At 44.3% G+C, this 14,471-nt stretch overlaps 1 protein-coding gene across 2 annotated transcripts in view; it reads right to left on the bottom strand.

Moving 5' to 3' along the window:
* Positions 1-14,471, bottom strand: part of ppm1lb (protein phosphatase, Mg2+/Mn2+ dependent, 1Lb) — a 53,220-nt gene that overhangs the window by 6,217 nt on the left and 32,532 nt on the right. For both annotated transcript variants that reach the window (XM_079514243.1, XM_079514242.1), the window contains exon 2: positions 8,738-8,954. In XM_079514243.1, coding sequence (XP_079370369.1) covers positions 8,738-8,954 — 217 coding nt within the window. The remainder of the gene's footprint in view (positions 1-8,737; positions 8,955-14,471) is intronic.

The raw sequence follows: 14,471 nt of genomic DNA, 5'->3' as shown, positions 1-14,471 counted from the left end.
CAGATCTGCCTGTTTGGCCATCTGCTCACTTTAAACTGAGACAAGACCAGAGAGACGGCAAGAGAGGAGAGAGAAAAGACAACAAGAAAGTGTGTGTGTGTGTGTGTGGGGGGGGGGGGGGAATTGGGGATTGGACCACCCTGAGGAGGGGAAACAGAGAGAGAGAGAGAGAGAGAGAGAGAGAACAACCAGTATAGTTATGCTCAATGGACTACAGCAAACAGGGCAAAAATGTACAATGACTGCATTCTCTCTTTGGTGATGTTGGCTTGTGTCCTCCTGGGGTCACTGTGTTCTATAAGGGAACAAAGGCTGCTGGCATCAATGTCATAGTGTGAATTTGAACTACCTACGAACTTTTGGAAACATCCCTAAAGTACGGTATGTTCCACAGACACCTTGGTGTCATGTTTGCACCGCTGTAGGAAGTGCTTTATAAAGGGCCTTTTCAGAAACTTTCAATGAAATTAAACTAGTTCAATTCCCTGGTTCCCCAATCATTTAAACCATTCAGAAACCAAACATACGGAGATGCCTGGAGAGAAAACTGGACAGAGATGAGCAAAGAGAGAGAAAGAGGGTGATTTTATATTATGTTTTATAACTAGGTGAGAGAGGGGAAATACTTAGAGTGGGAAGAAAAAAGGAAAAAACACAAAGAAATGGTACCTGTAGGGAAGGATACCATATTACACATACCACATTTGCTTATTGATATAATGCAGTGTTACATACTGTATCATTTCTGTTCATTACATCATGTCTTTTATGTCATCAATTAACCCGTTTGTAGCTAATCCTGTAATTTGGGCTCACAGCTGTCACTCTGCCTCTCTGTATGATGCCGTCTGGCTAATTATCCTTATCTGGTTCCTATGGAGATAACGATAATGGACAGAGGTGACTTCCTAGCACACCATTTCCCAATTATCTGAGCACAGCCGTTCCCCGTTCTCCATTAACGTGACATGGCAGAATACATTGTGAAATCCTGGGTGTTAATATCACTCTTCGATTTAAATGAACACTCAGTATATCTCACGTGACTTGACAATTAGGAACCAGTTAGTTCAGTTAGTCCAAATAGCGCTGGTTGGTTTATTCCAATTGGCAAAGTCTGTGCTTGAAGATCCTATAGCCTATACATAACCTATACACTGCACTTGACTGCATTCTGTTTACAATGATGATGATGATGATGCTCGTTGGGAACGATGCCCGTTGACCGTTATACAGTACCTGTTGTAATCGTTCTAAAGTGTAGTACTCATTATCATAGTAATTGGAGATCAGATGTCAGAACTATGACAACATATTGATGTCATTAGGGACCTCCATACAGTATATAGGCATAAAAGGGACACAAACAGACAGGCCTATACAGAGATCTCTATATGGGCATAACAGAGACTCATAGTAGACACACAGATCGATAGATACAGAGGTTTTTAGATTGTTGAGGGGCACTAGCCCCTCCTATGCCCAGCTTTGTGTGTTTGTGTGTACCCCATAGCGATGATTTGATTGGCTGAGCAAGGAATGTGAGGATAAAACGTGAGGACAGAAAAGTGAGGACGGCAAAAGTGATTGGCCGGAATGTGATGATGTATGATGATAAGAGCGCCCCTCACACACGATTTTTGAGTGGTGTAAACCACTCCTACAACTGGCTTTGTTAGTTTACGTGTCTGTCTGTTTGTCTGTCTGTTCGTACCAAAAAATGAGCATGGTTGCTATGGTCACCCAGTTCACACGGGTGTGATTTCATTACGTCAGACATTACGTCAGACCACAGCTGATCAGTCTATATAAGACCTTACACCACTCAATTCACACGGGTGTGATTTTTATATATATTTTTGGAGATCCACTGATCTGACTGACTTTGGGTGTCCCTTCAATAAGGCACTCCCTTGGGTGTCCCTTCAATAAGGCACTCCCTTGGGTGTCAGTGACATGCGCCAGGTCTGAAGCCAATTAGTCGGGTGGTTCTAAAGATGTGCAATACAGGGGGGGGATTCACACTGAGTCCGTTTGATTAAAACTGTTCCCGAATACGGTTGCCTGTCTCCGCTGGCCATGATTCACATTGGCCTTGATTCTTCCGCACCGAGTACATTTCATTCAATTGTATTCAATGCTTTCACGTTGCAGCGATCCATATCGATCCACTTCAATCGGTCCCGGGAACGGTTGGGTGATGATCCGCACTCGGGAACGGTACACAGCATTCACACTACCACAACATCTGCCAAGTGGTCCCGAGTGCGCATCCGGGACCATAGTGTGAATCCCCTGTTAAGATATTATATCCTACTTGTTGAATAAATTCCCCACATGAAATGTGTGCCCTAAAGACATGCTACATCAACATAAAAGGTTAACTGAACACCACACAGCTTGGCCGATTCTAAAAAAAAATCTTCTAAATCCTAAAAGTTTTCAGAAAAACCTGTATGTCAGTGGTTCTCAACCTTTTTCATGTCAAGGACCCCCATAATTATATATATTTGGCCGCGGTACCCCATCTGAAAATATGTTGTTTCAGAGACCCCTCCCAGAAGCAAAGATTTGAGGTAAAAACTTTCGCCCTGAAAGAATATATATTCAAAGATTTGCGCCACATTTTCACGATTTTTCAAAATAGCAAAAGTATAACATAATGCTTAAAACACCAAAAGGGGTTCCCGTCCAGAATGGGTTAAGAGGACTGTTTCATAATAGACTTTCTGCTCCTGGCCATTCCATCGAGGCCCCATCTGATGTGCACTTGTTCTGTGGGGAGATGAGCAAAACTGAGATGGTATCTCTGTCAACCACCCACCCTCCCTCCCTCCGTGCCTCCCTCACAAATCTCCAAGCCTAATCCTGGCCCTGATTACAACACAAGCGAGGAGCCGAGTGTCCTGAACAGCTCAATTGTTGAATCAGATACAAGGGGCAACAATTTAAAACAATTACCGGATCCCCTGAGACCCATAGCAATTAAGAGAGAAGACTCTAACGTCACTCCAGCCTAGTTGTCCAAACCTACAACTGCACAACAGCAGAACTTTTTGAGGGGTGCTAGCCCCTCCAATGCATGTCTTTTGACAACTAGACCTTGCAACATGGCAGCCAAATCTTAGCGTCAGCCCATCTTAGAGTACAGCCCAAACACAGGATGAGAGAAACATGGAGGGTTAATGAACAGATGCGGGTGCAACAACAAGTCATATAGATAGGGAAAAGGGCGATTGATAAAAATCAGTAAGAACCTTGACAGAATATGAATTGCACAGCTGGAACAGACGCTCTCAACGGTTCTTTCAGTGGGCTTACACATGAGCAAACTAACACGCCTGTGTGTGCTGTGTCATTCAGGAGGACCTTCTCACCCCCAACCTCCAACACTATATTAGCTTCCCTTCTCTCTCTCTCTTTCTCTCTTTGTAGTGAAAGACCGTACAGTACCTAATTATGATCACATCACTTTTGTGGTCCTTGTATCTCTCTCTCCGTCTCACACAACTCACATGGTTGAGCCAATCAGAGTTGAGCTAGTCAAGCAAGGTGTGTTAGAGAGGAGCATATTGCTACAGTGATGTTCCACTCTTTATAATGAGATAGCAATCAATATCAGTTTTCCCCCTTTATATGCTGAATAATAGTGTTATCTGGCACTTTCTCTGTCTGCCCTGCATAGATTGCATTTCCTGTATTGCTGTTTTAGTGCTTTAACATCCGTAAGCATAGACCTTATAATGCCCTCAGTCTTAGTCTTTCTCTCCCTCTTTTCACTTCCTAAACAAGTCAACCTAGAGGTATGCATAGTTGAACCTTGTGGCTGTGTTTCTCTCACACACACGCACGCACGTGTGCGCACGCACGCACGCACACACACACACACACACACACACACACACACACACACACACACACACACACACACACACACACACACACACACACACACACACACACACACACACACACACACAAATCACCGTGGAGTAGAGGTGTGGAAAATAATCATGCGCACGTTGACGATTCTGCATCGATGCAGTAATGTGACAATTGATTAAGTTGTGAAGTGACAATTCTGTCCAGGAACAGTGTTCCACTGAAGGCTGCTCTGTTAAAGATGTACAATGCCGATCAACATGCTTGTCGCTCAAGCACTCAACATAATTATATATAATCACACAACGCATTGTGAGCTTGTAGATCAACTATGTTCAGTGAGTGTCTGTCGTACGATGAGGATAAGGATTCACGGGTATATTGATTTGAACACTGAGTTAAATTCACTGTGCAGACATCGTTTGTGAAGTCCCCTGCCTTACAGCTGTAAAAACCTTATTTTTGTATATTGCAGGCAGCAAAACTAAAGCTGTAATGTACTTCATAAGTATTTATGTTTTGTTTTTAAGGACTAAACATTTTCACAACAGATAAGGCTTATACAGTTTATTTATTTTGGTGTACAATTTAATTTAACATTAAGACATTTATGTCTTAAAGGAAAGTGTTTATACAGTTACAGTACACATCAAATCACATCACAGAAAATACCAGTGAAGATAAACACCTCTACCGAGGAGACTAGAGGGTTCGAATCCACTGTCCCTTGGCTGGGCATCCATGCAAGCCTGCGTTGGACGGAGAGAAGCAGGGCAGGAAGGGTAAGTACAGTCCGCACCAGCAACTCCTTTAGGCTGAGGCAGTGCCTGTCAGCAGTGGACTGTATAGAACGGTGAGGACTAGGGTGCCAGGTGAGCCAGCAGGGTTCAACTGACCATAGCTGAATGGGTAGTATATGTATTGAGGAGGTGTCCCTGAATAAGACACTGTCCTAACTGCTCTCCAAGACTGTATTAATAGCGCACAGTGCACACTATCCTTAATAGTTAGGAGGATAACGCTCCACACGCCCCAGACTCTTCTCTTCCCTTCTGGCTCCAAAATTATGGAATGAACTTCTCATTGCAATCAGAACTGCAGACTCACTCCCAATACTTCCGCCGTAGTCTGCAAACTTCAGACTCCATCTTAGCCCGTAGCACTAGCCTTGACGACCTTACAGGCGTATGCAAAGGCTAAACCTACAGTATGTAATTCACCCTTTGTCAAGTCCCGCCCGTGGTTGTGCCCATCTTCGCACCCATTAGTTGACGTTTTGTGGTTGGACAAAAATCCTTTCTCTCCATCCACTACCATTGAAATAACATGTTTTTCAGTTGCTTAAAGGACCACTTCACCACTTTTCAACCTGCTTTCATATAATTGGTCTGTGTCTCATGGGAGGGCTGTGGGTAGCCTCATGATAATAAAAATCTAAATATGTTAAAAAAGTAGAAACCCCCGTCCCGTGTGAAGTGAGGGGCGCTCTTATCATCGTACATCATCATGACGTAATATGTCTATTTGCTCAGACACATATGACGTACATTCTCCATTCATTGTCAATGGGAATTTAACTGCGACCGAAGGTCGCAGTTATTTCCCGTCAGTGTGTGTGTTGGTTGGTTGGTTGGTTGGTCGGGGTGAGAGAGCACGTGACTTCACGTGACATCATCAGGGATGGAGCACGTGACATCATCAGGGATGGAGATCCCTGATTTTTAAGCCCACACGGGGACTACAAATTTCACGCCCCCAAATGAGACAGCGGCCCCACTTCTGGTCCGTTTCAACGGTGTACTGCAGCTGTCAATGCAATCCCTATGAGAGGCATCATAAAATACCCTAGTTTCACTGTTCCATTACTGAGGCTGTAGCGATTTTGTTTGTGTTCTAATAAAGTTTCCCATATGTTTGATTTGTCCTTTTCAATGTCACATTAGGAGAAAACTTTCGCACACCTAGCAATCAGGTGTATATACACAGTGTGCGGGTGTACCTTTGCTTTCATCAATGTCCCATACCTGCCATCTGAATATACAACCCACAATGTACTATAATATACTCCATCAGAGATTCAAAAGTGCTAGCATTGTAAATCTCAAGTTAAAAGGGTCGCACAGCTAGAAGGTCCTGGGTTCGATTCCCGCTCGGGACGCTGTGGGTGCTGGCGGCGTGTTTCCTCCTCCGCGTCATCAGTGCCCATACCCGAGGCGGGGTTGGCGAAAGGGCCTTTCTGTGTGGAGTATGCATGTTCTCCCCGTGTCCCCTAGGGTAGGTACCCTCACAAAAAACATGCAGTAATCCTGGTCTCTAAACTGCCTCCCAATGGCCAGCCGGGGCACCTGATGGAGGGGAAAGGAACTGGTTGGAATAACATGTTCCTTCCACACGCTATGTCCAACTAGGGAAACTCCCCCTGTCAGGTGTAAAGGAGCAACTTGGACACTCAGCCATGAAGGAAGCATGAGTTCAAGTCCGTTGCTCTCCCCATGTCCCCCATATATGGGGACTAGGTTGGCGGAGGGTGTGTAGAGCCCAGGATCACATTAGATAATTGGGTTATGGGTGAAAAATGGGTTACAAAATCGTGGGATAAAAATTATAAAAAATAAATAAATAAAGGGGTCGCACAGTATATACGTCACGGTCGCATCCCTTGAGGTTTTCAATACCCAGATATATTTGTTGTGTTTCGTTTTATTTATGTAATTGTGGAAAATGATCTAAACAGCATCTTGCAAGACTAATTATTAATACTCATCTGGAGAATTCACTAGGTTGTTGAAAATGTCAGGATATGCCACTAGACGGGCCTGCCCAAAAGTTATTAGTGCAGCCACGCCTGGCAGCCGGCGAAAAGTTCTTAAAGGCCTATTCATAGTCTGGATTTTCGGTGGTGAGGTGACCACCGCTCCGGTGGTGAGCTGACCACAGGAGCTGAAATAACGTTGAGCGGTGGTGAGTAAAAACAGAGAGAAGGGCTGGAGCGGTGGCGGTGGTTTGCTCTTCACCGCGGCTCGTGACGTCATGTTGTAGTTCGGTGGTCACCTAACCACCGAAAATCCAGACTATGTATGAGCCTTAACAGGCCCGAAAATTAAGATCCTACCCCACATGCCAAAGTGCCAGTGCTCGCCCAGCAGTCTGCTGTCACCCAGGTAGATATGTTGATCTGACGCCCTATTCCAAAGCACCAGCGCTCGCCCAGCAGTCTGCTGTCACCCAGGTAGATATGTTGATCTGACGCCCTATTCCAAAGCACCAGCGCTCGCCCAGCAGTCTGCTGTCACCCAGGTAGATATGTTTTTTGTTTTTTTTTCGACTCGGGAGTCGAACCCGCGGCACACTGCGACTGGATTACCAGTCGGGTGCCCAGACGGTTACGCCACCGCCTGGGCGAGGTAGATATGTTGATCTGACCCCCCATGCCAAAGCACCAGTGCTTGCCCAGCAGTCTGCTGTCACCCAGGTAGATACGTTGATATATAAAAAAAAATCACACCTGTGTGAACTGGTGTGATTTTCATCTCTAAATAACATAGGAGGTGCACTAGCCCCTCATTACAATAGTTTTGTACTCACGCTCAACAAACTTCCAATGTTGTTAATGGGAAAGGAAACAAATAAACAATCTTGATGTTGTCTTGATATTTTCTCGTCACCCCTTGTCCCCGTCTCTCCTCATTGTCTCCACCAGGCCGAAGGCCTGTTATAGCGCCACCAACAGATTTTTGCAAAAACATTTTTGGAACAAAATGCCTCAAATCATCCAATTGCCCGAGGGGCACTTCATCTAGTTCTCTGCTCTGTCTGTCCCTCCTCACCGCCTGAGGTCAACCAATTTATTTTATTGTACTGTCACTAATCTCTGCCGTTTCATACGCCAGTCTTTTTCTATCGTTTTTATCGTGTAACTAAATCTCCTATACATGCGTCTCCTCCTTCCCCTCCGGCACCCCTCCACCCTGTTCCATCACTCTCTCTTCCCTCCCTCCCTCCTTCCGTTCAGAGATAATTACTACAAGCCTCATGAAGATCAGGCTGTATTTAAACAGCTGAATAAGCATGGCCTGAGGCCGCTGGCAGCCATCAACAGTCAAGTTAAACAGTACAGCAGAAAATAATACTTTGCAGGCAGCATTATAAGGCACCTTGAAAAGAGAGAGAGCGAGAGAGAGAGAGAGAGAGAGAGAGAGAGAGAGAGAGAGAGAGAGAGAGAGAGAGAGAGAGAGAGAGAAAGCATGCACCAGAAGGTGGACAAATAGTACGCCAGAGGTCTGGTAATGGCCCACTGCTTTATGACTCCTTCAGTAATGATCAACACTATTTGGCAGAATGCATCAGTGATGTACCTCACAGATGAGGTGCAGGAGAACCTGCACAGTAATAACCTCTGTGTTCACTTTAAAGCATTCACTTGACACACACTATATGTGTGTGTGTGGCCTCTGCTGCTTGGTTTTACAGCTACTGTACTCATTAAGACTGACATGTACACATGTGTATATCCTGTAGGTAAATCGCAGCTAACTGTTCTACCACTGTGGAGTTTGCACATTTGTGGAAAATACAACAACCCCAGAGGTCATACAACATATTTGCGATTTTAAGTATATGCATATACATGATTGTGTGGCTGTTAATTGGAGTTGAGGTATCACAGTGTTGCAGTCTATAACACACGCATGCACGCACACACACGCACACGCGCACGCACGCACACACACACACACACACACACACACACACACACACACACACACACACACACACACACACACACACACACACACACACACACACACACACACACACACACACACACACACACAGTATACAGTATATACTACACCTGCTTCATTGTAAGAGGCAGAGAGCTTGTGCAGTATTTCTCTGTCCAATGCTAGGATCTGCTTCTCCAGGATAGCGGGATAGGACAGGCCAATAGTCTCCTTCTTGTCATCCTTCTCTTTGTCCTTTTCTTTTTCGCTCTCTTTCTGTCGTTCATAGGTCAGGAGCTGCTGGCGCAGAGCATCAGGAAGGTGGACCTTAGCAAACTCAGCAGCTGCCTGGTCGTGAAGAAGAGAGGGACATATACTTGATTTGGAGAACTTAATCACATTCACTTTTTCTGCGTGACACTGTAGGACTATGAGTACAAAACAGACCTCATGGGTTTTTCCACTGAAGGAAATGATGACTGCAACAGATTGTTAGCAACAAGTTTCCCAATTTTAGTAGGCCTACCAACTTACATTTGGAACCTCCATATGAAGGGTATTCAATGTTCTATTAAATGTTAACTTTCTGTTAATGGAGCCAGAATTCCTTGCCGTTTATTTAGTTTTGTTTAATTGAATTAATGGTGTGGCCTTGCTTATAATAATGGTTCTTGCTATGGTTACTATTATATACCTGGCAGTGGGTGATTGTGGCCAGGTGTGCAATCGGGAAAACCAAAAGTTTTGTCATCTACAGGTATAGGATTTACTGATGAGATGTTAATAGTACATTAATTGACATATACAATGATTTAACAACAGCTCTGGACATTGAATCAATTGCAAACTAAAGTCAACCCCGTTGCCCCTCGCAGTAGGCAGCACAATTCCTTTGACCAATTTCCGATTTTCAGGTCCATAAGCTCTAAAAGGATGCCAATATATGCTACATATTGAACAAAAATGCAAAACATGTGCTTTAAAAAAAATATGGCGCCTTTATCCAAGGCGCTTTACATAGATTGTGCATTACATTCACACATTCAAACACACATTCACACACCGATGGCAGCGGAAACCATGCAAGGCACCAACCATGCACATCGGGAGCAAATAAGGGTTGCTCAAGGACATTTCGACACTAACTCTGGGGGAGCCCGGGTTCGAACTGGGAACATTGCGGTTCCCATCCGGCCAATCTACCCCTGAGCCACCACCGCCCACTGATGCCATGTCTGTGGAGCGTGGCTGTTTTGACTGTGGGATGCACTGATAAACTGATAAACAAGAGCCAAGTGAAAGGGGAATGAAGCGTGGGAAAACTTATTTGACCTTCACCCTTGAAAGAAAACCATAAACAAAACAAACAGTGAAATGCTTCCCTGTGGATATAATAAAAGTAGGGACGTAAAATAGCATTATCAAAATATTTTGTTTATTTTTATATAATCAACTTCTTTCGCCCCTCCCGTTCCAAGTAACCCCCCCCCCCCCCTTCTCTCTGTCTCTCTCTGTCACGTATGCACACACGCACGCACACACACACACGCACGCACACACGCACACTTTTGGAGAAGGGAAAGGAACAGTGGGCTGCAGTGGCAGTGACCTGCTTGTCCTTCATGTTTTGCTGAAACTCTAACAGAGCAGATAAACAGACACAGATAAGGAGAGGAAAAGTGCACTGCCAGACAAACACACACACACACACACACACACACACACACACACACACACACACACACACACACACACACACACACACACACACACACACACACACACACACACACACACACACACACACACACACACACACACACACACACTGTGTGATAGAGCTGAGCAAGAGAAACTCTATCGTCTCTGCTATCCATTTGACCACAGGGAGAACACCACTCCACAAAACCCCTTTTCAACACATTCACACAGTTGAAAAGACTGTCCTACATCTCATCCCCCGGATTCAGGGCCAGACAAGGAAGGCAAGTCTGTCCAAGTCAAGGCCATCGTGGTCAAAGCGGAGCAATGTGACATTTTTATATTTTACATTTGTTTAAAATCCAATTTTTGTGTCTAGAAACCATGGTTCTCCAAAGGCCATGGAGTGAGAATATAGAATGGAGACAGCAGGACAGAATCTAATTTCTTGGCAGTGTAATGATGAGGTGATAGGACAGAGACCCCAGTGAACCGTACAGTGAAAGTGCTCTCATAATATCCAGTGTTCATTTGGCTCTATTCCAGAAGCTCCCTCCTCCCATCTCCACCTCTATCTATATCTCATCCACCCTGCCTGCACTCAGAAATAACTGCCAAGGACTTCAATGACCCTTTCTCTTCACTCTCTCCAATTCCTTTCTTTCGTTCTTTTTTTTTACCGCAAGAAATGTGTGAAATTGCAAATGGGACTTATTAGCATTGCAACACCTTGCACATGTAACCTTCTAACCTCCATACATTTCCATGGTTTTGCTTCCATGCTGCACATCTACATATGTGCCTATTTGTATCTCTCATGTTTCAAATCCCAGACAATCCCTCCTCTCTTCCCTTCTGCCGTTGTTGTATAGGATCCCCAGCCCCCCCCCCCCCCCCCCCCCCCTGACTTAAGACATGTGGTTACTGTGCAGCATCCATGGGTCTTAAACCAAGTTGAGATGCCATGAAAATAGTGCAATGGGTTTTGTATGGAGTAATACTGCACCCTTTACGAAACAGTTTAATTGGCTATCCGTCAGGCACAGTGTGTGTGTGTGTGTGTGTGTGTGTGTGTGTGTGTGTGTGTGTGTGTGTGTGTGTGTGTGTGTGTGTGTGTGTGTGTGTGTGTGTGTGTGTGTGCGTGTGTAGTATGCCCTAAGATATACTATAGTGTGCTTTACTGCTGAAACAATGGATGGATAGAAATGAGTGGGAAAATGAAAGAGAGATTGAGAGGTGATAAAGCCGTTTATGCTCATGGGAGGAACTGAAAAGGTAGGAGAGTGAAGAAGATAAGAGAGACATGCAGTATATCAGAGAGAGCGATAGAGACACGATAGAGAAAAACAGAAAGACAGCTGAAGAGCAAAGAAGACAAACAGAAATTGAGCATTTGATACAGAGAGAGAGAGAAAGAGCAAGACAGATGATGTCACAGTAGACCCATAACGGACAATCTCTGTTCTGCAGACCCCATAGTCCATAAACATCGGCAGTGTTAGTGGCCTTGAAGCAATGCTTGTCAAGGCGACAACTCACAGAGATAACGCTGTGTGCTTCCACTCACAGAATCGCCTACGTTCACAAATCACAATACACAGAGAGGATGAGGTGCACTGGGCCCACCTCCGCACTAAGGATGCACTGAATGGGAAATAATTCTTGACCAAAACCGAATACAGAATATTGGAAACAGTTGGCCGAAAACCGGATAGCCGAATATGATTCAAATAATATTATATATCTTTCTTTTTATTACCAGTTTTTGTACCATTGCTGTCATGGCCGTACCTTTGTTGTAGACTCAGAGCTACATGATAATGACAAAAGAGTCAAAAGACATGATTCAATTTTGATCACATCATCACAAAAAAACAGTAGGTTACGAAAGGTACTTTCGTTCTTTGACTATTTGGTTTCTGCTCTAAAATCAACCGAACCGAATACCGAATATGCATTCTTGCCACTATTCGGCCGAATAGTTTCGGTGGCCGAATATTCGGTACATCCGTACTCCGCACCGACTCTACCTATATCCACCTACCGCAGAGCACATTCACATGACTGTGGTGGTACATGAAGGATTACTGCACGCTGGATATTCCCTGAATGCGATGGTGTGTCCTCGGTCAAGGGTGTTGTAAAGGAATGTTGCAGTTGCGTGATGCTGCAGAGTCACATGCACAACACATGGATCTGCACAATAACAAGGACTTGTGCGGACAAATGCATGTGTTTGCACGCACACACACACAATCACAATCTCATCTACACCGTCCACAACATTCTGCCCTTGGCCATCCTCGGGCCTCTTCCTTGGACCACTCTGTGTTTGTAACTCTTAATACTGATCCCATCAGACAGATAACCCAACAGAAGGAGCTGGTGGATTTCAACCAGCTCCATCCATCATCACTCACACCAGCAGGCTGTGAGAAGAGGGGAACTCCTCCAAGTTTCTTTTAGAATCACCCTGGGGTAGGGGGGGAGGGGGGTTCATAATTGAGGTAGAAAAATCTTCTTCTGCCATCTCCCTGACAGAGATCAAACTGGCAAATAGGGAGGAGGCAGAAGAGAGGGAGGACAAATGAAGAAAAGCTCATTACCATCACTCAAGTGCATCATTAAAAAGAGAAGGGCAGAGTCTATTTTACAGGCGGAGGTTGAAACCAAGCGACATGGAGCCAATGGAAGCTTCAAAGACACGAGTTGTGGGAACTGACAGAGAGAGAGAAAGAGAGAGAGATACCTACGCTTGAAAATATTTGCGCTTGTTGTTTGGTTTCCCAATTTGTGCAAGAAACCATTCTCGACTGGTGTTTAATTAATCCTTTAAGATTAGAGGTTGTCACTTAACTCACTAATGCACTGTGGTTTAGCTCCCTGAGTCAACAATAGACCAGGAGACAAGAGGGTTCTTACGTGTGTGTGCGCGCGCGCGCGTGTGCGCGTACATGTGCGTGTGTGTGCTGTCATCATGTTAGCTGCAATCCATCCCATTGGCAAAAACATAACGTGGACACTCCTGACACATATATAGCCTAAGTATCAAATATAACAAAATAGACTTATCTTTAGCTTTGGATGTGTAGTATTATTCCTGTCACTTTAACCTCTGGATGGTAACCGCAAGGTTGCCAGTTCGAACCCGGGCTCCCCCAGAGTTAGTGTCGAAGTGTCCTTGAGCAAGACACTGAACCCCTAATTGCTCCCGATGTGCTGGTTGGTGCCTTGCATGGTTTCCGCTGCCATCGGTGTATGAATGTGTGTGTGAATGGGTGAATGTAATGCACAATCTCTGTAAAGCGCCTTGGAGAAAGGCGCTATATAAATGCACCATTTACCATGTATTGTCGGTTTAAACATCTATAGTCAAATAACATTCTGCACAGCACATTCTATACATTCATTAAAACTATGAACTCTGACTGCATGGGGATATATTATAATGATCATTATAACAAAAGAAGGAAGAACTTTATATTTGTGGACTATCAAAATATGAAATTGTGGTCATTAAAATTAATCTTGATATGGCACACTGAAATAAAAACATGGCACTTCATTTAAAAAAGGCGCTTCTTTTGGGATTATTTTGTATAGACCTATTTACTATTTACTGCCTGTTGCGGCTTTCCGTGGTAAAAAGTTGAGATTAGAAACTGTCATAGTTCTTACATGAATCGAATGAAATAAAATACAATAAACTACAGCTGTTTTTCCATAGAAACAAATAAGAGCGTGTGTGCAACAGTGCATATACATATACATCTTTGTCCTTGTCGGGTCCTTGTCGCCAAGCTGATTGGGTTGATGGAGGTGACGCTCTAAACACACCCATGACTAATTCAGGGCCGTTTTGCGCATGCCACGGTGTCGGAGAGCACATTTTACCATCTTCATAATTGCAAAATGACATTTGCCACGCCTCCACCTCTTAAATTCTGTAATTGTACATGGTGGAAAATAGGAAGTTCAAAATGGCACTCAGTATGTGGTATGCGCCCGGACTGCTAGGCCAGTGGCCGCCCATATAATGTTTTTTGTAGATTGTAGATACAACATACGCATTACACACAATATACTGGAAATGCACATGCACACACAAATTGATTCACTCCAAAGCCTTTCTGTTGGGTTGTTTACGTTTTGTGCTAAATAAAA

Source organism: Electrona antarctica (assembly GCF_951216825.1).
Source record: "Electrona antarctica genome assembly, chromosome: 11".
Classification (NCBI taxonomy): domain Eukaryota; kingdom Metazoa; phylum Chordata; class Actinopteri; order Myctophiformes; family Myctophidae; genus Electrona; species Electrona antarctica.
The sequence above is the reverse complement of the archived record's forward strand: the minus strand, read 5'-3'. Positions and strand labels throughout refer to the sequence as shown.